Below are 26,312 nucleotides of genomic sequence, written 5' to 3' on the forward strand. Positions count from 1 at the left end.
AGAAAATCAAGAGTCAAAGGAAGTTTAGGCCACAAGACCCAAAGACATGGGAGCAAAATAATGTCATTCAGCTTATCAAATCTGCTCCACCATTACTGACTGGATCCCACTCAACCTCATAAACCTGCCTTCTCACCATAACTTTAGATCTCCAGGAAACGATTCAATTTTCACTTTACATATACCCACAGTCATGGCCTCCACAGCTGTCTGTGACAGAGCATTCCACAGATTCACTACTCTCTGGCTAAAAAAGAATTCCTCTACTTCTGTTCTAAAGGTTGCCCCTCAATTTTGAGGCTGTGCCCTCTAGTTCTAGACACTCCCAGCATAGGAAACATCCTCTCCACATCCACCTTATCTAATCCTTCCAACAATTATTACGTTTCAACGACATCCCCTCACATTCTTTTAAGCTCCAGTGAGTACAGGTCAAAGCTGCCAACCATTCCTCATATGTTAACACCTTCATTCCCAGAATCATCCTTGTGAACCTCCTCTGGACTCTTTCCAATCACAACACATCCTTTCTGAGATACGGGGCCCAAAACTATTGACAATACTCCAAGCATGGCCTGACTAGTATCTTATAAAAGCTTAGCATTTTCTCCTTGTTTTAGATCTATTCCCCTTGAAATAAATCCAACATTGCACTTGCCTTCTTTACCACAGACTCAACTTGTAAATAAACCTTCTGGGAGTTTTACATGAGGATGCCCAAGTCCCTCTGATGTTTGAACTTTCTCCCCATTTAGATAACAGTCCGCACTTCTGTTCCTTTTATCAAAATGCCTCATCATACATTTTCCAACACCGTATTCCATATGCCACTTTTTCCCCCATTCTTCTAATTTGTCCAAGTCCTCTGCACTACCTACCCACACCCCCACTTATCTTCATATCATCCATAAACTTTGCCGCAAAGCTATCAATAACATTATCTAAATCATTGAGAAACAATGTAAAAAGTAGCAATCCCAATACTGATCCATAAGGAACACCACTAGTCACTCTCAGCCAACCAGAAAAGTCCCCCTTTATTCCCACTTGCTGTCTCCTGCCTGTTAGCTATTCCTCTATCCATGCCGTAGGATTTTATCTTGTTAAGCAGTCTCATGTGTGGCACCTTATGCCCTCTGAAAATCCAAGTAAGTGATATCCATGGCCTCTCCTTTGCCCACCTTGCTTATTACTTACTCGAGGATTTCTAAATGATTTGTCAGGCAAGATTTCTCTTTTCAGAAACCTTGACTTATTTTATCATTAGTCTCCAAGTAACCTGAAACCTCATCCTTAATAATAGACTTCAACACTTTCCCGACCACTGCGGTTAGGCTAACTGGCCTATAATTTCCTTTCTTTTGCCTTCTTCCCTTCTTAAAGGGTGGAGTGACAACTGCAATTTTCAAGTCCTCGGGAACCATGTCAAAATCAAGTGATTCTTGAAAGATTTACAACCAATATATCTGCTATCTCTTCAGCAAACTCTTTCAGAACTCTAGGATGTAGTCCATCTGGTCCAGGTGACTAATCCACCTTAAGTTTGCCTAGCATTTTTGACTTTGTAATGACAATCGCACTCACTCCTGCTCCCTGATGCTCACGGCCCTCTAACACACTGCTAGTGTCTTCCACAGTGAAGACTGATGCAAAGTACTTAAGTTCATCAGTCATTTCTCTGTCCCCCATTACTACCTCACCAGCATCATTTTCAAGTGGTTCAATATCAACTCTCACATTCCTTTTACCCTTTAAATAACAGAAAATACTTTTTAGTATCCCACTTTGTATTATTGGATAGTTTGCCCTCATATTTCATCTTTTTCCTCCTTATGGCTCTTCTAGTTATCTTTTGTTGGATTTTAAAAGCTTCCCAATCATCCAACTTCCCACTCACTTTTTCTACATTTTATGCCCTTTCCTTGATTTGTTCCTTTGTCCATAACTTGCCCTGTCAGTCAAGGCTACCTACCATTGCCATTTGAGAACAACTTCTTTAAGACTATTACATGTGACTTATGCCTCTCCCGCTCTAGTTGCAGTATCACTGTCTCCTAAAGGTTCTTTTACCTTAAGCTTCCTAATAACATCTCGATTATTACACAATCTAAGATGGTCTTTCCCAGAGTGGGCTCAAACACAAGCTGCTCTAAAAAGCCATCTCATAGGCATTCAACTAATTCCCTCTCTTGCAATCTGACACCAACCTGATTTTCCCAATCCCTTGCATATTTAACAGTCCCATTGCAATTGTGACATTACTCTTATTACATGTCCTTTCCAGCTTCCTTTGCAATCTCAACTCCACATCTTGCCTACTACTTGGAGGCCTAAACAAACCCACATGTGACACCCAGAACAGAACACTGGACCTGCAGACATACCCCCTATTCTTTCAAAAGTTAAAGAAGAAATAAATTTACCTATTTACCTCACCTCTGCCTGTTCTCACCAGAGCCTGTTACGTCAAAGCCTCACCACTCTGACTCAGGCCAGTCCAACAATGACTGCTCCACTACACAATGCCTCTCTTTTATGCAGACTGGGTTTTTCAAACAACAGTCTGTACTTGTGCCAAAACATTTCTACTGCTTCTGTGCCACTGTCTAATCAAAGTTCACACAGCAAAAGGCTGTTGTTCATTTCAGTCCGTTAATTCACAAGCAAAAACATGCATCTGATTCCTCCCTCCTAGGAAGCAGCAACCCTTTGAGTTTTTTTGGTCAGGCATTTTTCAAATGTGGTGAGCCTTTTTTATGCCATGGATCAATACGCAAAGGATCCATGGACCCCAGGCTGGGAACACCTGGTTTAGAGGGATATGCACTGATCATAGGGAATTGTGACTTGCTGCATGGACATGTTGGGATGAAGGGATTGTATATGTGCTATATTGTTGTATGTCTAAATATGCATCAAGGTAAAACAGCAACAAGTGCAGAAATAGAAATGTACCTCTTTTAATCCAGAATGCACAATTAGCCAAGCCAAAATCAGCAAGTGAAAGTGGCAAATGTCCATAATAATTCAACCTTGTTTCAGAGACTAGCGCAATGGGCTGACAGATTGGAGGGCAACCAGTGTCTTTTTATTTGTTTAAACATGCTTAATAAATGTTCCAATTTCTACATAAAGTTATTAATTAATTAATTAGCATTTGAATTTATTTACATCCATCCCACAACGTCAGGGAGTAAAAATCTTTGTGTTATGACTCCATCACAATGTACAGACACGTGAATTTAAAAGTCTAATGGCTTGTAGAAAGAAGATGTCCCACAGCCTGTTGGTCCTGGCTTTAATGCTGTGGTAGTGTTTGCCAGGCAGAAGCAGCTGAAACAGTTTATGGTTGGGGTGACTGGTGTCCCCGGTGATCTTCCAGGCCTTCTTTATGAACCTACTGCTGTAAATGTCCTCAATGGAGGGAAGTTCATATCTACAGATGGGTTGGGCTGTCTGTACCACTCTCTGCAGTGCCCAGCGATCAAGGTTGATGCAATTCCTGTATCTGGTGGTGGTATAGCCAGTCAGTATGCTCTCAATGGTGCCCCTGTAGAAGGTCTTCAGGGTTTGGGAGCCCATGCTGAACTTCTGCAGTCACCTGAGGTGGAAGAGACACTGTTGTGCTTTTTTTTGCCCCAAAGCCAAAATGTACAGTCCAGGTGAAATCATCGGTGATGTGTATTCTGAGGAACCTGAAACTACTCATCCTCTCAACTGTGGACCTTTTGGGCCGAGCTTGTCTCCATCCCTCCTGTAATCCACAGTCTTTGGACATTGAGGGAGAGGTTGTTATCCTGGCACCACTGTGTCAGGGTGTCAACCTCTTCTCTTTAGGTTGTCTCAATACGGCTAGAAAAAGGCTGCTCAAAGTCATGTTCATTTACTCACTTACTTATTGAGCTACCCTCCAAGAGAACCACAATCTTATAGGGTTTGGAGGCTTAGGCACCTCAATGACCCAGAGAGTTATGTTGGCTGGAATCAGGGCCTTGTGCTTTACTCCTGGTAGGGTCACCCATGCCAAACAGGTCAAAGGGTAAAGGCCAGTCTACGAGTGGTCCAAAGGTCCTCCTGGTTTGGAGGTTCAGCTCAGGGCTAACCCTGACTGTAAAACAAAACTGCTACAGAGACAACAATGAGGAATCCTTTTCCAGTATGCCTGTGTGTGACGGATTTCCTGAGTCTCCACCTGGGACGTGCTGACTGACAGTACTGAAAACCGAGAAGAAACTACTGGCACAACGAAGGAAGTCCTGAACACTGCCAAAACCAAAATTGGTTTTGATAGCCAAGAACAGACAGAGATGGAGGACCTTCATTGCTGCCAGCAGTGTAATGGGCAGTGAGATTATTGAGCTAAAGCTGCAATTTAACCCTAGTCTAATCAAGGGACGATTTACCATAGTCAATTCGGTATGTGTTTGGACTGTGGGAAGAAACTGGAGCATTCAGAGAAAACCCACGCATTCCATAGGGAGAACGTATAGACTCCTTATAGATCACATAAGAATTAATCTCCAAACCTTGACACCCCAAGTTGTAATAGCATCATGTTAACTACTGTTACCATGGCACCATACTGTATCTATGTTTCTATAGAGATGCCACCTGACCTGTTAAGTACTCCTAAGCATTTTCCTCTTTTATTACAAACAAGGACATGGGCTACAACAATTATACCAATGGTATATTTTAACTAACTATACAGTTACAGTGGACAGCCAGTTCCTACACAATGTTCCAAAGGCCTTTTAACCTGGAATCAGTTGCTGGCCTATTGTAGGTATTAAACTTCAGAGATGGTGCATCTGGGCAATTCATCCTACATTATCCAGATGAGTTGGAAAGCAGGTGACTGAGAGTAGCTGGGTATTGTCAGATTATTCTGCGACATATATTTTGCTAAAATTGAAGCCACTTGCATACAATCTGTCAGCAATGTCAGTGATTGATATCAGATAAAGTCAACCAACAGAAACAAGTAGAGCCAGTAAACGTTTATAGCACTTTGGGGTCTCTTTTATGATATCTAATTAAGCTTTTTAAGTTATAGATACAGAACACAAGTCCATAAGACCAGAATTAGGAGTAGAATTAAGCCATTTGGAACATTTTTTCTTTGCCATTTCATCTACTGAGTATCCCTCTCAACTCCTTTCTCCTGCCTTTTCATCGTGACCTTTGACACATGACTAATCAAGAATCTTTCAATCTCTTCTTTAAATATATCCAATGATTTGCCCGCCATAGCTGTATGTAGCAACAAATTCCACAGATTCACTACCCTTTGACTAAAGAAATTTCTTCACATCTCTGTTCTAAATGGACATACACTCTTCATACATTAACCCTTTCAATTCTGGAACCATTTTCGTGAACCTCCTTTTAACCCTCTCCAATGCCAGCACATCTTTTCTTAGATAAGTAGCCCAAAACTGCACACAATATTCCAAGTGAGGTCTGAAGGTCTGACTAGTGCCTTATAAAGCCTCAGCATTTTATCCTTGCTTCTATATTCTAGTCCTCTCGAAGTGTATGTTAATATTGCATTTGCCTTCCTTACCACAGACTTAACCTGAAAATAAACCTTTAGGGAATCCTGCATATGGACCCCCAAGTCACATTGCACCTGTGATTTTTTAAAATTAATTTTCCTCACTGTTTAGAAAATAGTTTGTGCCTTCATTCTTTCTACCAAACTGCATAACCCACACTATATTCCATCTGCCACTTCTTTGCCCATTTTCTCAATCTGTCTCAGTCCTTCTGAGAAGTTCTGCTTCCTCAACACTACCTTGTCCCTTCTCCTATCTTTGTATATTCTGCAAACTTGGCCACAAAGTCGTTAATCCCATCATCCAAATCATTGACATATAACGTGAAAAAAAGTCCTAAAACTCACCTCTGTGGAATGCTACTAGTCACCAGCAGGCAACCAGAAAAGGCTCCCTTTATTCTTAATAGACAATAGACAATAGGTGCAGAAGTACAGCATTCGGCCCCTCGAGTCTGCACCGCCATTCTGAGATCATGGCTGATCATTCACTATCAATACCCAGTCCCTGCCTTGTCCCCATATCCCTTGATTCCCCTATCCATCAGATATCTATCTAGCTCCTTCTTGAAAGCATCCAGAGAATTGGCCTCCACCATCTTCTGAGGCAGTGCATTCCACACCTCCACAACTCTCCGGCAGAAGAAGCTCTTCCTCAACTCTGTTTTAAATAACTGACCTCTTATTCTCAATCCATGCCCTCTGGTACTGGACTCTCCCAACATCTGGAACATATTTCCTGCCTCAATCCTATCAAATCCTTTAATTATCTTAAACGTTTCAATCAGATCCCCTCTCAATCTCCTCAATTCCAGTGTATACAAGCCCAATCTCTCCAATCTCTCTGCGTAAGACAGCCCTGCCATCCCAGGAATCAACCTAGTGAATCTACGCTGCACTTCCTCAATTGCCAGAATGTCCTTCATCAAATCTGGAGACCAAAACTGTACACAATATTCCAGGTGTGGTCTCACCAGGGCCCTGTACAAATGCAAAAGGACATCCTTGCTCTTGTACTCAATTCCCCTGGTAATAAAGGCCAACATTCCATTTGCCCTCTTCACTGCCTGTTGCACTTGCTCATTCACCTTCATTGACTGATGAACTAGGACTCCTAGGTCTCTTTGCATTTCTCCCTTACCTAACTCTACACTGTTCAGACAATACTCTGCCCTCTTGTTCCTGCTTCCAAAGTGGATAACTTCACATTTATTCACATTGAATGACATCTGCCAAGTATCTGCCCACTCACCCAGCCTATCCAAGTCTCCCTGTATTCTCCTAACGTCCTCTTCACATGTCACACTGCCACCCAGTTTAGTATCGTCAACAAACTTGCTGATATAGTTTTCAATGCCCTCATCTAAATCGTTGACATAAATCGTAAAGAGCTGTGGTCCCAATACAGAGCACTGTGGTACCCCACTAGTCACCTCCAGCCAGTCCGAGAAACACCCATTCACTGCTACCCTTTGCTTTCTATCTGCCAACCAGTTTTCTATCCATGTTGAAACCCTGCCCCCAATGCCATGAGCTCTGATTTAACTCACCAATCTCCTATGTGGCACCTTATCGAATGCCTTCTGAAAATCTAGGTACACAACATCCACTGGCTATCTTTGCTTCCTGCCAGTTAGCCAATCTTCTATCCTTGCTCGGATCTTTCCTGTAATACCATGGGTTCTTATCTTGAAAGCAGCTTCATGTGTGGCACTTTGTCAAAGGTCTTCCGAAAATCCAAGTAAACACCATCCACTGATTCTGCTTTGGCTATCCAGTCTGTAATTTCCTCCAAGAATTCCAACCTATTTGGCAGGCATACTGTCTTTGGCCAATTATATGCTGTAACTCCAAGTACCCTAAAGCCTCTTTCTTAACAGTGGACTCCATCATCTTCTTAACACTGCAGTCAAGCTAACTGGCCAATAAATTCCTTTCTTCTGTCTCCCTCCCTTCATAAAGAGAGGAGAGACATTTGCAATTTTCAGTCCTCTGGAACCATTTCATAATGTAGCGATCCTTGAAAGATCATTACTAATGCCTTCATAATCTCTTCAGACACCTCTTTCAGAACCTTGGGGTATAGTCCATCTGGTCCAGGTGACTTATGAGACCTTTCAGTTTCCCAAGTACCTTCTCCTTAGATAGAGCAAGTATGGGAATGTCCCCTCACACTCTCGAATTTCTGTGATTTAATGTGAAATTATCCAAAATATAAATGATAAACACACACACACACACACACACACACACACACACACACAGGCTACATTGGAGAAGAACCTGTTCAAATGCTGTTCTTTGCACATGATTTTTTTTATTACATTGTATTACCTTGTGGCAAAGATATTGCTCAGTTCATCCAAGACACCATTAAGTTTGATCTGCAGTTCTTTCAAGATACAACTGGCCTCTGCATCAAGCTGAAAGAAAGAAGATAATTATTTGGAATGAGCTATCAAGATGATTTCAAATAACTGAGGCTTTATAGAACATAGAAAACCTACAGCACAATACAGGCCCTTCAGCCCACAAAGTTGTGCTGAACAGGTCTCTACCTTAGAAATGACTAGGCTTACCCACAGCCCTCTATTTTACTAAGCTCCATGAACCTATCTAAAAGCCTCCTAAAAGACTCTTATCGTATCCGCCTCCACCACCGTTGCTGGCAGCCCATCCCACACACTCACCACTCTCTGAGTAAAAAAACTTACCCCTGACTTTTCCTCTCTACCTACTCCCCAGCACCTTAAACTTGTGTTTTCTTGTGGCAACCATTTCAGCCCTGAGAAAAAGCCTCTGACCATCCACACAATCAATGCCCTTCATCACCCTGTACACCTCTATCAGGTCACCTCCGTCACTCCAAGGAGAAAAAGTCGAGCTCACTCAACCTATTCTCATAAGGCTTGCTTCCCAATCCAGGCAACATCCTTGTAAAGCTCCTCTGCACCCTTTCTATGGCTTCCACATCCTTCCTGTAGTGAGGTGACCAGAACTGAGCACAGTACTCCAAGTGGGATCTGACCAGGGTCCAATATATAGCTGCAACATTACCTCTTGGCTCCTAAATTCAATTCCACGATTGATGAAGGCAAAACATATTATGCCTTCTTAACCACAGTCAACCTGTGCAGCAGCTTTAAGTGTCCTATGGACTCGGACCCCAAGATCCCTCTGATCCTCTACACTGCCGAGAGTCTTACCATTAATACTATATTCTGCCATCATATTTGACCTACGAAAATGAACGACTTCACACCTATCTGGGTTGAACATCTTCCATCTCAGCCCAGTTTTGCATCCTATCAATGTCCTGCTGTAACCTCTGACAGCCCTCTACACTATCCAAAACACTTCCAACCTTTGTGTCATCAGCAAACTTACTAACCCATCCCTCCACTTCCTCATCCAGGTCATTTATAAAAATCATGAAGAGTAAGGGTCCTAGAACAGATCCTTGAAGCACACCACTGGTCACCGACCTCCATGCAGAATATGACCCGTCTACAATCACTCTTTGCCTTCTGTGGGCAAGCCAGTTCTGGATCCACAAAGCAATGTCCCCTTGGATCCTATGCCTCTTTACTTTCTCGATAAGCCTTGCATGGGGTACCTTATCAAATGCCTTGCTGAAATCCATATACACTACATCAACTGCTCTTCCTTCATCAATGTTCTTAGTCACATCCTCAAAAAATTCAATCATGCTCGTAAGGCATGACCTGCCCTTTACAAAACCATGCTGACTATTCCTAATCATATTATATCTCTCCAAATGTTCATAAATCCTGCCTCTCAGGATCTTCTCCATCAACTTGCCAACCACTGAGGTAAGACTCACTGGTCTATAATTTCCTGGGCTATCTCTACTCCCTTTCTTGAATAAAGGAACAACATTCGCAACCCTCCAATCCTCTGGAACCTCTCCTGTCCCCATTGGTGATACAAAGATCATCACCAGAGGCTCAGCAATCTCCTCCCTCACCTTCCACAGTAGCCTGGGATACACCTCATCCGGTCCCAGCGACTTATCCAACTTGATGCTTTCCAAAAGCACCAGCACATCCTCTTTCTCAATATCTACATGTTTAAGCTTATGTTTAGTCTTTGATAATGTTTTAGTATGAAGAGTATGTAGATGTCAAAAGCAGTGTTAATTGTGATATTGGCTTTTAAATCAATTCAGAAGAATCCAAATCATTTTCTGGCATCTAAATTTGGATGGAAAATATTTCAATTCAAGTCTGAGTGAATCAACCCTTGAGAGCGAGCAGGTCCATCTCAGTGACATGCTGCAATATGTGTGCAAGCAACATAAATGGACGGGCTTAATCACCAGAAGCAGAATGCATAATGCTCAGTATCAATTGTTTAGATTCACTCAGTTTGGCAAATACTCTTGCAAGCATTGAAATACAGAGGGGGGTGGGGGGCACCATTATGACCCAAATCGCTCAATTTCATTAAGGATGAGCACAATCCTAAGAGATTTTGTCATTTAAAAACTGACATTAAATTTCCAAGCAAAAGCAGCATGCACCTTCAAAGCTGATTATTTGATGCAGTGTCAGTCTAGCAGCTTTTAGATGGGCTGTCAGCAGTGCAACAGACCACTCAGATTTAAACCCATGCTTATTCTAGATTTAATCTTAACCAATAGTGTACCCAACCTCAAAGAGTAACAAAGATTTCCAATGACTTATTTTCTTGATATGCAGTAGAACCATGTGAAAGCAGTCGCAAAAGAAATTGCATATCTTTTCTTGCTTAGTCACCTTCTTACATATGGACAACTTCAGGTCCTTTACAATGGAAGTCCCTTTCCTACTATACGTAATTTTTTTAACCTCGACCCATCAACCCCATTAAATTTATTTAATGGGATCCACCTTTGGAATTTGCCTGCTAGTTGGGACAATTTAATGCATACTATCAAACATTTTAAATAGGGAAACTAGGAAGTAAATTTAACTTTTGAATTTTGAAATATGACTGTTGCTAGATGGCCTGTGTGCAAGGAAAATGTTGTATTACGCAAATGAATGATTTTCATATACTTTAAACAGACATTGTAAAAATACAAAAGCTTGGTAGGATTTTATTGAATTAATGAATTAGCAGTTTGTTTCCATACATGGTTTATACATGCATACTTTGAATCCAGTTGAATGGTTAGATTTTGACATTTCCTGACATATTACTATAATATTTCCTTTTTGTCATGCTCTGAATTCAGCAAACTGACACTATGAACCAAAACTGAGATATTCGTAGAGTAACAAAAAAAATGTTTATTACTTGCACAGATAATAGTAGAGCACTGAGGAGTGTGGTAGAACAGAGGGATCTACGAACACAGATCCAAAATTCCTTGGAAGTGGTGTCACGGGTAGATAGAGTTGTAAAGGAGCTTTTGACATATTTGCCTTCATAAATCAAAGTATAGAGTACAGGAGTTGGAATGTTAGAAAGATATTAATGAGACCAAGTTTGGAGTACTGTATGCAGTTCTGGTCACCAACATATTAATAAGATTGAAAGAGTACACAAAAAATTTACAAGGATGCCTAGACTTTAAGACCTAAGTTATAGGAAATGGTTGAATAGGTTAGGACTTTATTTCCTGGAACACAGGAGAATGAGAGGAGATTTGATAGAGGTATATAAAATTATGAGGGGTACAGATAGGGTTAATGCAACCAGACTTTTTCCTCTGATTTTAGGTGAGACTAAAACTAGAGGTCATAAGTTCAGGGTTAAAGGTGAAATATTCAAACGGACCATGAGTGAGCACTTCTTCACTCAGAGGTTGGTGTGAGTGTGAACAAGCTGCCAGGTCAGACTTCAATACTTAAGATAAGTTAGGATAAGTATATAGGTAGAAGGAGTATGAAGGGCTATGGTCCAGATGCGGGTCTATGGGACTAGGCAGAATAACAGTTTGGCATAGACTAGATGGGCTGAAGGGCTGCACAGCTCTAGGACTCTACTTACATTTCCAAAAATTATTAAAAATATTGTAAGATGTGCATTGTGGTTGCAGTAAGTCAATTGTAAAAATACAAGAAAGATGGTTGAAACCTGAAATGTAAACAAATATTGAAGCCACTCAACAGTTCAGGAAACATGCCTCCAGTTTGTTTCATTTATAATTAATATGACCTTATACAAGAAGCATATCACCACTCATCAAGCTTTGGAAATTTAGTTGAACTCTGGTAGGAAGAAACAATAACATATAGAAGAAAATTATTGTAATGTGGAACTCACTGCTTGTACAGATGGCAGAAACACTCATCATTGGAGCTTTCAAAATGGAAATGAATAGGCACTTATAAGAAATGAATTTGTCTACAAATATTCCTACATGCTTAGTATGCAAAATAGTCAATGAAATTACAGTATTTATTATGATATGGACATTTTCTCATAATACTTTTGTATTTAGAACATAGAACATCAAATATTACAGCACAGTACAGGCTCTTTGGTGAATTAACAACAGAGCTAGGCGAATAAGCCATCCTAAGAATAACCAGAGAGAGACCTGATTGAAGTTTTTAAGATTATGAAAATCTGAAATGTCTAATACAAGAGAGGCATGCATTTCAGTTGAAATTTCAAATAAGATGGGCAGGGCAAGTATTTGACACAGAGAGTGATGGGTACCTAAAATAAACCAGGAGGGGTAATGGTGATTACAGATACAACACAGCTGCTAATAGATATACATGAATATGCACAGAATGGAGGGATATGGACCAGGTGCAGGCAGAAGGGATTAGTTTAGTTTAGTTAGTTCAGCATGACAATATAGGTCAAAGCACCTATTGCTGAGAAGTACTGTTCTAATAATTTATCAAAGCACTGTAGTTATGTCCCCCCTCATTAAAAGGCAACCTGCTCTTCTCTCTTACTTATACCACTATCACACTTGTACCTTGGAACAGTGAGAACATCAAACATGGAAAAAACAGGCCCTTCCATCAATGACATCTGAAATAAATGAAGTTTGTACCATTCTTTGCTGTTCTCCTCACTGTGCTATTAACTAACATGTTCTCATCAATTGTAGTGTTTTCCCCAATTTGTCACTTGCCTCAAATCTGCTCAGCGTCTCACTGCACCACCTGTCAATCTAGTTGAAATCCACCCTCATAGCTAACAGCTATCAGCTTTTCTATTCCAATGTGACAGGGCTTCTACTGCATACGTGACCTAAGGCTTTCAGTGTCGCTACCACCACAGCAGTATCTAGAAAGGCTGCAGAATATTTAAATCCTTTTATATCAGATACAGCCAAGAATAATTTTTCACTTTTACCGGGCATTTGAACTTCGAATTAATAATCTTAATTTAATAACAATTTAATAGTGACCGAGGTTCACTATAATAATTAATTGCAAGAGCAGCAATTTGAGATAATTCTCAGGCACCAGATAAGGTAAAATCAAAATGGAAATTCTCTTTATCTTAACTCTATGGCCAAAAATTCACTTTTAAATGTTCATAATGCTCATTAATTGATGTTTGGGGAGAAGACCCCCATTGCAGAAAGCAGTTGCAAATGATAAACCCATTTGTCCAAATCCCATTAGGTTTTAAAGTTTCAGTAAAACTAGTAAAACTATGAATTCAGCATTAAATTGCTTTAAAATGATTTGCTAAGGCTCGAGCTTAATATGAAATCCAATCCTCAGGCTCCTATAAAAAGGATGCTGCCACTGCATTTGGAACATGAGGATCCTGCAGTGATCAGAATCATTGCTGAGGTTAGACTTTCTTGACTTCTGTACAATATTGCAGGAAGATAAAAGAAATAAGATGGTTTTGAAGTTAGGATAATAAAAGAAACAGTCAAAGAAAACTATCTCCACATCAGATCCTTTTTCAATCAAATAAAAATATGCATTTGTTTATGGATTCCGGTTAATCAGGGCAGCCACATATTTGGGAAAGCTCTTAAAGACCAGAAACAAATCAAACAATAGCTGGGATTCCCTTTATTTATTTGGGACACATGCCGTTTAATTGATGCAGAAGACAGTTGCCAAAATTTACTAACTAGCATCAGTCTTGGGCACAGTGCTTAGTGCCATTTATGTTTTTGTGTCCAGTGATTTTTGTCACTGATGGATGGCAAGCAATGAACAGTAAGCCAATTCAGAATTGTTTTGCTCTCTGCAGTTTCAACCATTCAGGCCTGAAATGGCTGGGAGTTCACTACTTTAACAAGTACTGACAAGAAGTATTGAAAATCATCTTAAATGTTACAATGAAAATGAGGATTTGAAGCACAGTTTGAAAGCACTAGGTCTCTGCACTGATTTGGTTCTTTTGACTGACTAAATGAACATGTCAGCATGCACTGAATTAATTCCCCTGTCAATAACAATTAGGAAGCAACACACAGCTTTATAGTACAGTATTAGTATTGGTAGTGTTCTAATTTGTTCTGTATTTCATTTAAATACATAATTTGTTACTGAGTTAAATGGTAGTTTGGCTTTTTTTGCCCTTTTAACCATTTCTTTAAATTTTCAGCTAATTGATGCAGCCACTTAATTGGGCCAAAATGTACTGGTGCCATATTCCTGTGGAACACTGCCCACTGGCTACTGCTGACGAGACTTGCTGTATTCAATCTCACTTATTAACCTCAGTTACAATAAACCTTTGGGTTTTGTGATCTGTTGTGCCTGTGGTGACTTTTGAAAGAACATTTAATTTACTTCCAGTCACATACTTTTCTCCTATCGCTTCAATAGATTTTCTTTTTAAATATGTATCCATTCCCTTATTAAAATTATCATTTCATCTGCATTAACATGCAGCAACTGCATCTATGAGAAAGAAATGGAATATTCCTGGGTTTGTAATACAAGTTATTGTTGATCTGTCTGAAGGAAGTGTGTTTCACCTGACTGCCTGGTTCTTCAGCAACACAGGACTTACCTCTGATCCTTTCCCCTCTGCAAATTAAAAAAGCCATTACTACTTTCCTAGTCCTGATACAGGGCTATTGACCTGAAGCATTAACTGTGTTTCTCTCTCCCCAAATGTTGTCTGACCTGCAGAGGATTTAAAAACTTGTTTCATTCTTATTTGTAGCTTTAGATTATTTTGTTCTGAGGACTGTATTTGAAGGTAGAAATTTGATGAATGTACTAAACATGCTATTAAACCTTCCTCTAGTGTACTGTAAATAAAACTAAGTTTCAGAAGTAGAGTTCAATGTGCATTAATATGACACAAAAATACCACTTCTTATCCCATTATTAAAAAAAACAGAAAATAAACTGTAATGGATTCATTTAGAGGGTATAGGATCTGATTCAAAGGCCAGCAAGTAACAAACATTTCAGCTGGGATTCAAATCATTACAATCCACTGGTAAAGTTATTCCTAGTCCTTTTGGGAAGGGACTCAGCAAGGAACAATGATACACTTCAAAGTATACTGGGATGTGACTGATAGGAGACTGCATTGTGTGTGCTGCTGTGGCTTTGGAAACACCTGTCAGATGAGTAACTGCAGTAACTCCCAGATAGTACACGACACAACATTGAAACTTAAAATGAATGAAGAAGTTAGTTAAAACAGTAAGTGTAATTTACTTGGTAAGCTTTAGTGACTGGACATACACGAAACATATTTGAGCAAGTTAGTTGGCAAAAAAAGAGAATGATGACTGGAAATTGGATCACATACAGTAGCATACTTCTCATGTACAATGAATGCTGATTCTGGTGAAAAATTAAGCATTAATGAGCATTGGGAACCTCATGTCAGTTGGACTACCCATGACTTTCCATCTGGGGCCCTGTATGCATCTATTAGCTAATGCACAAAGCAGTTTAACTCTCCACTGAAATTGCAGACATAACTTACAGAAACTCCATTAATGTTTGACCAGATCACACTATTGTCAGGCACATATGAAACAGCTGTCTTTATTACACCTTTAACATCTCTTCCTGCATAACTTAAATAGGCCCCAGGTAAGTACTGGCACACTGACATCAGTGTCTTACTTGTTCCTGTCTGATCCTTCCCAGACAATCTCTTGCCCTCATCACAGATCCAACAACTGAAACCAGCAATGCTGATCCAGCGACCAATAATGAACTCTCTCCAATAAACTATGGACCCAGTCCCAATTAAAAATCCACTGATCACAGTCCAATACTAATCCTTGCAAACTTCTCCACACCTCTACCCTTCATACCACTACCACACTCCATTACTGAACTGTTTCCTGACCCTTCTACTAATAAACAATTTTCCCACCTTCTAAGGGCCTCTCACTCATGGCGACTCCAACATGGCACCAGCCCTTCCCCCAAATCTGGGCCTGGTCCTTTTGAGAAAGAGGCCAGGTTCCTCAAGGGAAACATATTAGCCTGGCAGGAACTGTTTTGTTAGCACACAGTGACCAACGCATTGGTTAACCTTTAAACATTAAAACCTAGAGAAAAGCAATAGAACATGAAAGAGCTGGTCCCCTCAAAGTATTTTATTTTGAAAGGCCATGGTGTTCCTAAAGAAAGAGAGAATGGTTGATAAGGAGCACGAGATAAAGAAGACAACAAGTGGAGAGATTGTCAGGAAAATGTGGTGCCATATGGAAATACTCAGAAGCAGATCTCTCCAAAGGATAAAAAGAGAATAGCTGAGATCCAATATCTAGTGAGTAGGTAAATAACACTAGCTCAAGAAGCCTGACATTTATTGTTCCTCTATTAAAACAAATGGTGAATGGATACAAACAAAAATCTTTTTTGAAACTGGTATCAAAGAATGTTATTTATGGAAGGTAATTGCAGTGATACATCTGGAAAGTATTGTGTTATATTATTTTTTAAAAAAAGAGTATTTATTTTTCAGAAATTGCTGACTGAGTCAGCACTACCAGTACATCACTTAATACCTTTGAAAAGGTGAGAGTGAGCTATCCTCCAGACCACTGCAACTTATCTTACTGATGACCTTCAGTGGGGAGGGGCATTGGAGGAATGGAAGTAAGGGGTCATTGGAAGGATATAGACTGACTGATGATGAAGAGGTTTGCAGGTCAGGGGGTCATGGAGATGATGAGCTAATGCACCATCTGCCCTTGCCTTTTTGGTGGTGGAAGTTGTAAATTTAAGAGGTGCTACTGAAGTATCCTGGACAGTAAATTTTGTAGATTGGACATATTGGAACCACTGTTCACTGGTGCTGAGGAACATGAATGATTAGGGTTGTGGATGGGATGTTAATCAAGAAGGCTGTTCTGGATGTTGTTAGCTTCTTTAGAGTTATTGGAGTTGCACTCAACCAGGCAAGTAGAGAGTGTTCCATCATACTCTTGACTTACGTCTTTACATGGTGGAAAGCTTTGGGTCATTCGAGATGAGTCATTCACCACAGGATACCTAGTGTCTGACCTGATTAGTAGCTACAGTACTTAAGTGGCTAGTCCAGCTCAGCTTCTGTTTGATCCTGACCACCTTGGTACAGTGTTCAATAGTAGTAACTAAATCAATGTCAAGGGTAGGCAGTTATACTTGCTTTTACTGGAGATGGTCATTGTGTGGCATGAAGATTACCTGCCAATTACCATCTCTGGAACGTCATCTAGGTTATACAACATGCTGACATAAACTGCTCAATTTATTGAGAAGTTGCAAATGGAACTGAAAATTATGTAACTATTCCACTTGATGGGAAAATAAAAAAAAAATCATTGAAGAAGCAGTTGTAGACAATTTGACTGGAATACTGTCCTAAGGAACTCCTGAAGCCACCTGCTGGGATTCTAGAGTTTTGCTCCTCAGTGCCTATTATTTTTTAGTTTTATCAAAGCTCCTTGCTATCACACATCTCCTTGGTCAAATTCTGCTACTCACACCTCCCTTGTGGAATTCAATTCTTCAGTCCACATTTGGACCAAGGCAGTGCTGAGATTTGGTGATGAACTGGTAAAGCCCAAACTAGGCACTGGGAGCAAGTGTTGTTTGATGACACTGTCAAAACCATCTTCCATCATACCACTACTGACTGAGAGTCAGCTGATTGGGCAGGAACTGGCTGTATCAGTGTGATCTTGCATTTTGCCAGTCAAGCTGATCTCAGCAATTTTCTACATTGTCACATGGATATCATTGTTCAAAGCGGACTGGTAAAACTTGGCTATAGATACATCTAATGCCAGGGGGCAGGTCTTTAGCAACTAGTCCTATAGCCTTTGCTGCATCCATGGGAAGATGATTTCAGGGAGGTTAAAGGTTAATAACATGATATGAATATAGAACAGATATTATTTTATTTAACAGAAAATCATGTTTTGTGGGTCAAATTATTTTGCAAATTCATTTGTATTTATTTTATTTACTAACGCTAACTTACTGAAATGATATTCATTAACAGTTAATCTGTTCAATTCTTGCTCCTGGGCTCGACATGTGGAATTTTTTTTAAATCAATGTGCATCACTTTGTTCTTGAACAGTCAACATATAGATTTAGCAACAAATAACAAAATATATATTATTGAGCTTGTACAAAATCCTGAACACTTTCAGTATATTGATAAATAATTTAGCATTCAAAATGTGACTTCAGGCCTTAAGCTCTGCTAAAATCACTGCTATCATTGTTTTTAAAATCAATTGTGTATCTGTTTAAATATTGCAATACTTGGCTTGAGGTGTTATGAGTACTTGTCTGCACAGTATTGAGGATTTAATACAATGTTCAGATTCAAAATTAGTTGTTGTATTCTCATTTAATCTGTTGTTTGCCATCACTCCTGTACATGACCTCTCTTAAATTAATTTGTTTACAATGCATTATGGTATGTCATAAATTATAAATGGGAGCATCAGGTTCTGTAGGAAGAACAGACTGAGGCAGGAAGGGAGAGGATGAGTTTTTCCATGTAGTATCATGAAACCTAATGAAAACCAGAGGAAACCAAGGTCTTGTGGCGACCCACTTTCTATGCAGGCGAACCGGCTCACAAAATGGCGTGCAGAGAGGCCAGACCCAAAATGGCGCTGGGTCTTCTTCTTCACCAGCAAGGGGAGAAAGCTGGCATGTGGGAAGAGACTTTTGTAATGCACCTCTGATGTCATTTCCGCCCGGTGAGGACGGGAATGGAACTGCATAAAAGCCAGTGCCGCGAAGTTTGAATAAACTAGTCTGGAGTGTAACTTACCGTCTGCGTGTCGTTATTTCTAGCTCTGTGTGTAGCACATCGCTACATTGGTGACCCCAATGGTCCAAATGGGACTTGGACCAAAGATGACCCACCCTTCATCTGTTCACGCAGTTGCGCTAAAACTGCTGACTTTCTAGACGCTGCAACAACGCGTATGGTTTAGCCGAGCAGAAGCCCAGTTCCAGATTCAGCAGATATCTTCTGATTCTATGTGTTACTAACATGCGGTGAGCTCCCTAGACCAGGAGACAACCGCCCAGGTTGCTGATTTCATACAGTCGCCCCCGGAAGAAGGCAAATATAAAGCATTGAAAGCGCTGCTCATTGGGACCTTTGGCCTCTCACAGCGTGAGCGAGGTGCCCGCCTGCTACACCTGGATGGTTTGGGAGACAGGCCACCGTCAGCATTAATGAACGAGATGCTGGCCCTGGCTGAAGGACTCAAACCCTGCCTCACGTTTGAGCAGGCGTTCCTAGAGCAATTGCCTGAGGACATACATCTGCTGCTGGCCAACGCAGATTTCAGTGACCTGCGGAAGGTGGCGGCCCGGGCAGAAAAGCAAGAGGGAAAGTGCGGCGTCCATCGGACAGATTACCAAGCCATGCGCTCAACAACAGGCCAGACCAGGCCCGGCAACAGAGTGCACACAACACAGAGGCAGGAGTGAGAAGGCCAATGAACAGTGGTGTTTCTACCACAAGTGATGGGGCACAGAAGCCTGCCGTCGTCACCCGCCCTGCAAGTTCCCGGGAAACACCAGAGCCAGCCACCGCTAATGACTATGGCGGCTGGCCACCAGGACAGCCTCTTGTACGTCTGGGACAAACAGTCAGGACACCGCTTCTTGGTCAACACCAGAATGGAAATCAGCGTCTTACCCCTGATGGGGTATGACACCTGCAACAGGAAGCCAGGACCCACCCTGAGGGCCACAAATGTCAGCACGATACGGACCTACGGCACCCGCACAGTGCAGCTGCAGTTCGGTGCCAGCTGGTTCACGTGGGACTTCACACTGGCCGCCATGGCCCAACCACTCCTGGGGGTGGACTTCTTGCGAGCTCACAGCCCACTGGTCGACTTGCAAGGGAAAAGACTGGTATATGCTGAGACTTTCCAGACGTTCTCCCTGGGTGAAGCCAAGTTGCCAGCCTCACACCTGGACTCCATCACGCTGTCGGACAACAAATTCACCAGACTCCTGGTGGGCTTCCCATCGATTCTGACACCGCAGTTCACAGCAACCATGCCAAGACACAGGGTACAGCACCACATCCCGACCCAGGGACCACCCCTCCATGCCCGCACACGAAGGCTCCCCCTGGACAAGCTCCAGCTGGTGAAGGAGAAGTTCAAGAAGATGGAGGAATTGGGGATCGTACAGTGGTCCAACAGCCCATGGGCCTCCCCCCTGCTCATGGTGCCCAAAGCAGCCGGGGGTTGGAGACCATGCGGCAACTACCGCAGACTGAACAAGGCTACAACTCCAGACCGCTACCCCGTGCCGCACATAAAGGACTTTGCAGCAAACCTGCACGGGGCAAGCATCTTTTCCAAAATAGACCTCGTCCGGGGATACCATCAAATTCCATTGCACCCTGAAGACATCCCCAAAACAGCACTCATCACTCCGTTCAGCCTGTTCGAATTCCTCCGAATGCCGATCGGCCTGAAGAATGCCGCACAGACGTTCCAGCGGCTAATGGATGCGGTGGGATGCGACCTGGACTTTGTGTTCATCTATTTGGACGACATCCTCATAGCCAGCAGTAGTCACCAGGAGCATCTGTCCCACCTCCACCAGCTCTACTCCCACCTGAATGATTTCGGCCTCACGATCAACCCAGCCAAATACCAGTTTGGTCTCGATACCATCGACTTCCTGGGCCACAGGATTACCAAAGACGGGGCAACACCTCTGCCCACCAAGATAGATGCAATCCGCCACTTCACCCAGCTCAACACAGTCAAAGGCCTGCAGGAGTTTGTTGGTATGGTGAACTTCTACCACCATTTCCTCCCCTCAGCAGCCCACATCATGCGCCCTTTGTTCACCCTGATGTCAGGTAAAGGTAAGGACATTACTTGGGATGAAGAGGCCATGGCCACTTTCATTAAATCCAAGGAAGCCTTAGCAGATGCCACGATGCTGGTGCACCCCAGAACAGACGTTCCAACCGCCCTCACAGTGGACGCATCCGACACAACAGTCGGTGGGGTGCTGGAGCAACTCATCGAGGATTGCTGGCAACCCCTGGGTTCTTCAGCAGGCACCTATGACCACCCAAACTCAAGTACAGTGCTTTCAACCGGGAGCTGTTGACACTGTATCTGGCAATCCGGCATTTCAGGTACTTCTTAGAAGGCAGACCGTTCACCGTGTTCACGGACCACAAACCGTTGTACTTCGCGTTCACGAAGGTGTCTGATCCCTGGTCAGCTCGTCAGCAGCGACATCTGTCCTACATCTCCGAGTACACGACGGACATCCAGCAGATCTCAGGAAAGGACAAAGTTGTGGCGGACGCGTTATCCGGACCAGCTGTCCAGGCCCTGTCCCTTGGGGTGGACTATGCAGCACTGGCGGAGGCGCAGCAGGCAGACGACGAGATGCCCAGTTACACGACCGCAGTCTCGGGTTTGCAGCTGCAAGACTTCCTCGTAGGCCCAGGTGAGAGGACCCTCCTGTGCGACATGGCTACCGGCCAATTTCGCGGCAGCCAGCTTTCAGCTCCGTACACATCTATCAGGACAACTTTCCGGCTGGTCTCCAGCAAGTTCGTGTGGCACGGACTTCACAAACAGGTCAGCGAATGGGCCAAAACGTCTGCGCGGTGCCAAACAGCCAAGGTGTAGCGGCACACCAAAGCCCCAGCGCAGCAGTTTGAACCCACCCACCTGAGGTTCGACCACATTCATGCGGATATCATGGGGCTCTTGCCAGTGTCCCGAGGAGCGCGGTACCTCCTAATGATGGTGGACCGGTTCACGAGATGGCCAGAGGCAGTTCTGCTCACTGACACCACCTCCGATTCCTGTGCCCGAGCACTGATCGCAACCTGGGTATCTCGCTTCGGGATACCGGCCCACATTACCTCCAACAGAGGCGCCCAGTTCACCTCCAGCCTGTAATTGGCTGTGGCCAGCCTGTTGGGAACACAGCTACACCACACAACTGCCTACCACCCACAGTTGAACGAACTATTGGAACGCTTCCACCGTCACTTGAAGTCAGCCCTCATGGCCCACCTGAGAGGGCCTAACTGGGTGGACGAGCTTCCCTGGGTCCTGCTTGGAATCCTCACAGCGCCCAAAGAGGATCTGCACACCTCGTCGGTCGAGCTGGTGTATGGTGTGCCCCTGGCCATCCTTGGAGAGTTCATAACAGCCCCAAGGGGGCAAGAGGAAGAACCCGCAGCAGTCCTGGACAGACTACACAGAAGCTCTGTAACCTGGCCCCCATACCGACTTCACAACATGCACAGATCCTGAACCATGTACCCAAAGACCTGCAGAACTGTAAGTTTGTGTTTGTATGAAGGGGCCATTCAAGGTGATCAACAACAACGGGTCCACATATGTTCTGGACATTGGGGGGAAAGAGGAGGTTTTCACAGTGGACCGACTCAAACCTGCCCATGTGGACTTGGCGCAGCCGGTCGAGGTTCAGGCACCGCGGGGCAGAGGCAGACCTCCCAAACAGAGGCTGATCCAGACTGTGGACATTGGGGGGTGGGGGGGGGCGGTGTATCGCCAGTTCTTTGGGGGGGGGGTTATGTGGTGACCCACCTTCTACGCAGGTGAACCCGCTCACAAAATGGTGCGTGCGTCTGCAGAGAGGCCAGCCCCAAAATGGCACTGGGCTGCCTTCTTCACCGGCGAGGGGAGAAAGCCCACTCGCGGGAAGAGACTTTTGTAACGCACCTGTTGCGTTATTTCTGCCCAGTGAGGGTGGGAACAGAACTGCATAAAAGTCAGTGTCGCGAAGTTTGAATAAACTAGTCTCGAGTGCAACTTACAGACTGCGTGTTGTTATTTCTAGCTCTGTGTCTAGCACATCACTACAGTCTAAAGAACTAGTGAATTATAAAGTGATGAATGATGTTAGAATGTGGGAGCCAGTTGACTTTCAAGATATAACATTAGGTGCATAAAACTGACTTTGGTGGCTAGTGTTCAAATCTGTGAGACTGTCAATAGACAATAGGTGCAGAAGTAGAGCATTTGGCCCCTTGAGTCTGCACCGCCATTCTGAGATCATGGCTGATCATTCACTATCAATACCCAGTCCCTGCCTTGTCCCCATATCCCTTGATTCCCCTATCCAGCAGATATCTATCTAGCTCCTTCTTGAAAGCATCCAGAGAATTGGCCTCCACTGTCTTCTGAGGCAGTGCATTCCACACCTCCACAACTCTCTGGGAGAAGAAGTTCTTCCTCAACTCTGTTTTAAATAACTGACCTCTTATTCTCAATCCATGCCCTCTGGTACTGGACTCTCCCAACATCTGGAACATATTTCCTGCCTCAATCCTATCAAATCCTTTATTTATCTTAAATGTTTCAATCAGATCCCCTCTCAATCTCCACAATTCCAGTGTATACAAGCCCAATCTCTCCAATCTCTCTGCTTAAGACAGCCCTGCCATCCCAGGAATCAACCTAGTGAATCTACGCTGCACTTCCTCAATTGCCAGAATGTCCTTCATCAAACCTGGAGACCAAAACTGTACACAATATTCCAGGTGTGGTCTCACCAGGGCCCTGTACAAATGCAAAAGGACATCCTTGCTCTTGTACTCAATTCCTCTGGTAATAAAGGCCAACATTCCATTTGCCCTCTTCACTGCCTGTTGCACTTGCTCATTCACCTTCATTGACTGATGAACTAGGACTCCTAGGTCTCTTTGCATTTCTCCCTTACCTAACTCTACACCGTTCAGACAATACTCTGCCCTCTTGTTCCTGCTTCCAAAGTGGATAACTTCACATTTATTCACATTGAATGACATCTGCCAAGTATCTGCCCACTCACCCAGCCTATCCAAGTCTCCCTGTATTCTCCTAACGTCCTCTTTGCATGTCACACTGCCACCCAGTTTAGTATCGTCAACAAACTTGCTGATATAGTTTTCAATGCCCTCATCTAAATCGTTGACATAAATCGTAAAGAGCTGTGGTCCCAATACAGAGCCCTGTGGTACCCCACTAGTCACCTCCAGCCAGTCCGAGAAACACCCATTCACTGCTACCCTTTGCTTTCTATCTGCCAACCAGTTTTCTATCCATGTTGAAACCCTGCCCCCAATGCCATGAGCTCTGATTTTACTCACCAATCTCCTATGTGGCACCTTATCGAATGCCTTCTGAAAATCTAGGTACACAACGTCCACTGGCTTACCCTCATCTAACATCCCTGTTACACCCTCAAAAAACTCCAACAGATTAGTCAAGCATGATTTGCCCTTGGTAAATCCATGCTGGCTCTGCCTAATTCTATTACTGCCATCAAGATGTGCCACTATTTCGTCCTTAATAATGGACTCAAGCATCTTCCCCACGACTGACGTTAGGCTAACAGGGCGATAGTTCTCCATTTTCTCCTTCCCTCCCTTTTTGAAAAGTGGGATAACATTAGCCACTCTCCAATCCTCAGGAACTGATCCTGAATCTAAGGAACATTGGAAAATGATTACCAATGCATCCGCAATTTCCTGAGCCACCTCTTTTAGAACCCTCGGATGCAGACCATCTGGACCCAGGGATTTATTAGCCTTCAGTCCTACCAGTCTACTCATCACAGTTTCTTTCCTAATGTCAATCTGTCTCAATTCCTCTGATATCTTATGACCCTGGCCCATCCATACATCTGGGAGATTGCTTGTGTCCTCCCTGGTGAAGACAGATCTAAAGTACGCATTAAATTCTGTTGCCATTTCCCTGTTTCCCATAACAATTTCTCCCAATTCATTCTTCAAGGGGCCAACATTGTACTTAACTATCTTCTTTCTCTTCACATAGCTAAAAAAGCTTTTGCTCTCCCCTTTTATATTCCTGGCTAGACTGAGCTCATACCTGATTTTTTCTCTCCGTATTGCTTTTTTAGTTAAGATCTGCTGTTCCTTAAAACTTTCCCAATCACAGATTGTCAGTCACAGATGGTGCTCATCTCCACCTATCCAATTATTTTGATTTCAACAGATTTAAAAATCCAGAAGGTGGATGCATTAATCAGATGATAAACACAAGTTTTATTGGAAGAGATTTTGAAAAAACAGTAACAGAGAAGACAGGAGAATCCTGAAGGGCCAATGCCAAATAGATGGATTGATGGCAAATTGTGTCAACAGGTTAAAAAGTCAGAGTACTGGCAGGATTTCAGCACAGCTCAGCAGCAATAACCTAACACATCCAATTACATCACTGTACTTGCAATGCATAAGTTGCTAAGTGTTGAAAATCAACCAACTGCATGAGGATTTCTCTGGCTGATGGAGAGTCCATCTGGATGGAAATCAGCTAAATGGGGAAATAAAAAATGCTGGAGTTGTTGTAAATCTGAAATCAAAACAAATATTTCTAGAAGCACTCAGTAGATCAGGCAGTGTCTGTGGAAGGCAAAAGAAATAGTTCAGGTCTGTGACTCTTCACCTGAATTCAGAAAGCTAGAGAACAAGTCAGTCTTAAGATGCAGAGAGGGTAGGAGAGGGATGGGCAGAGCGAAGCGGATATCTCTGATAAACTGAGACCAGACAGACCATTATGACAGTCAGAAACACACTCTGATGTGTTGTTAACAGCATGGTTGTAGGATGCCTGGCAGATCAGGGAAGGGAAAGCAGTTGAATGATGGCATGACTGGCCAGTTCTGACGCAGACAGACAGAAAGAGTGAGTTACCCGACACCAAATAAGGCAATATGCATTCCATAGGGTTGAATGGTGGAGGTCAGGTATTGAACCTCAGGTTACATTGGGCTATGTTACAACAATGCAGCAGGCCACAGGCAGAAATATCAGAGTGAGAGTGGGACAGAGATTAAAAGTAGGAGGCAAGCAGAAGCTGAAGGCTGAGGATTTTTGGAGTAGAGTGTTCCACGAGGACATCACCGCATCTGAGTCTGGTTTCTACAGTCGGGAGGAGGCCACATTGTGAACGCAGTACACTAGACTGGAAGAAATGCAACTGAATCACTGTTTCATCTGGAAATACTGTTTAGGTCCCTGGATGGTGGGAAGAGAAGAGGTGAAAGGATAAGTGTTGTATCAGTTTCTGTTAATAAAACATAACACAAAGAAGCATAATGATCTTCTTACTGCCATTTGATCTTACCCTGACAGCAATATTCCCTTTGTTCTTCGCATCCACCCCATTTTTTTCTACTTCTAAAAATTAACTTGCTCTCTCTTCCCCAATTCTGATGAAGGGTCTTGGACCTGAAGTGTTAACTGTTTACTTTCCAATCTGAATGTTTCCTATATTTACTGTTTGTACTTCAGCTGTGTTCTGGATTCATCCAATATTGGTAATAGTGCCCGAATAAGCATA

General features: G+C 42.9%; 1 protein-coding gene across 1 annotated transcript in view; it reads right to left on the minus strand.

Moving 5' to 3' along the window:
- LOC132382383 (protein unc-13 homolog C-like) overlaps nt 1-26,312 on the minus strand; it is a 575,658-nt gene that overhangs the window by 121,610 nt on the left and 427,736 nt on the right. Inside the window, 1 exon segment of the mRNA XM_059952510.1 lies at nt 7,892-7,980. Coding sequence (XP_059808493.1) covers nt 7,892-7,980 — 89 coding nt within the window.

This window comes from Hypanus sabinus, chromosome 28, assembly GCF_030144855.1.
Source record: "Hypanus sabinus isolate sHypSab1 chromosome 28, sHypSab1.hap1, whole genome shotgun sequence".
Taxonomy (NCBI): Eukaryota; Metazoa; Chordata; class Chondrichthyes; order Myliobatiformes; family Dasyatidae; genus Hypanus; species Hypanus sabinus.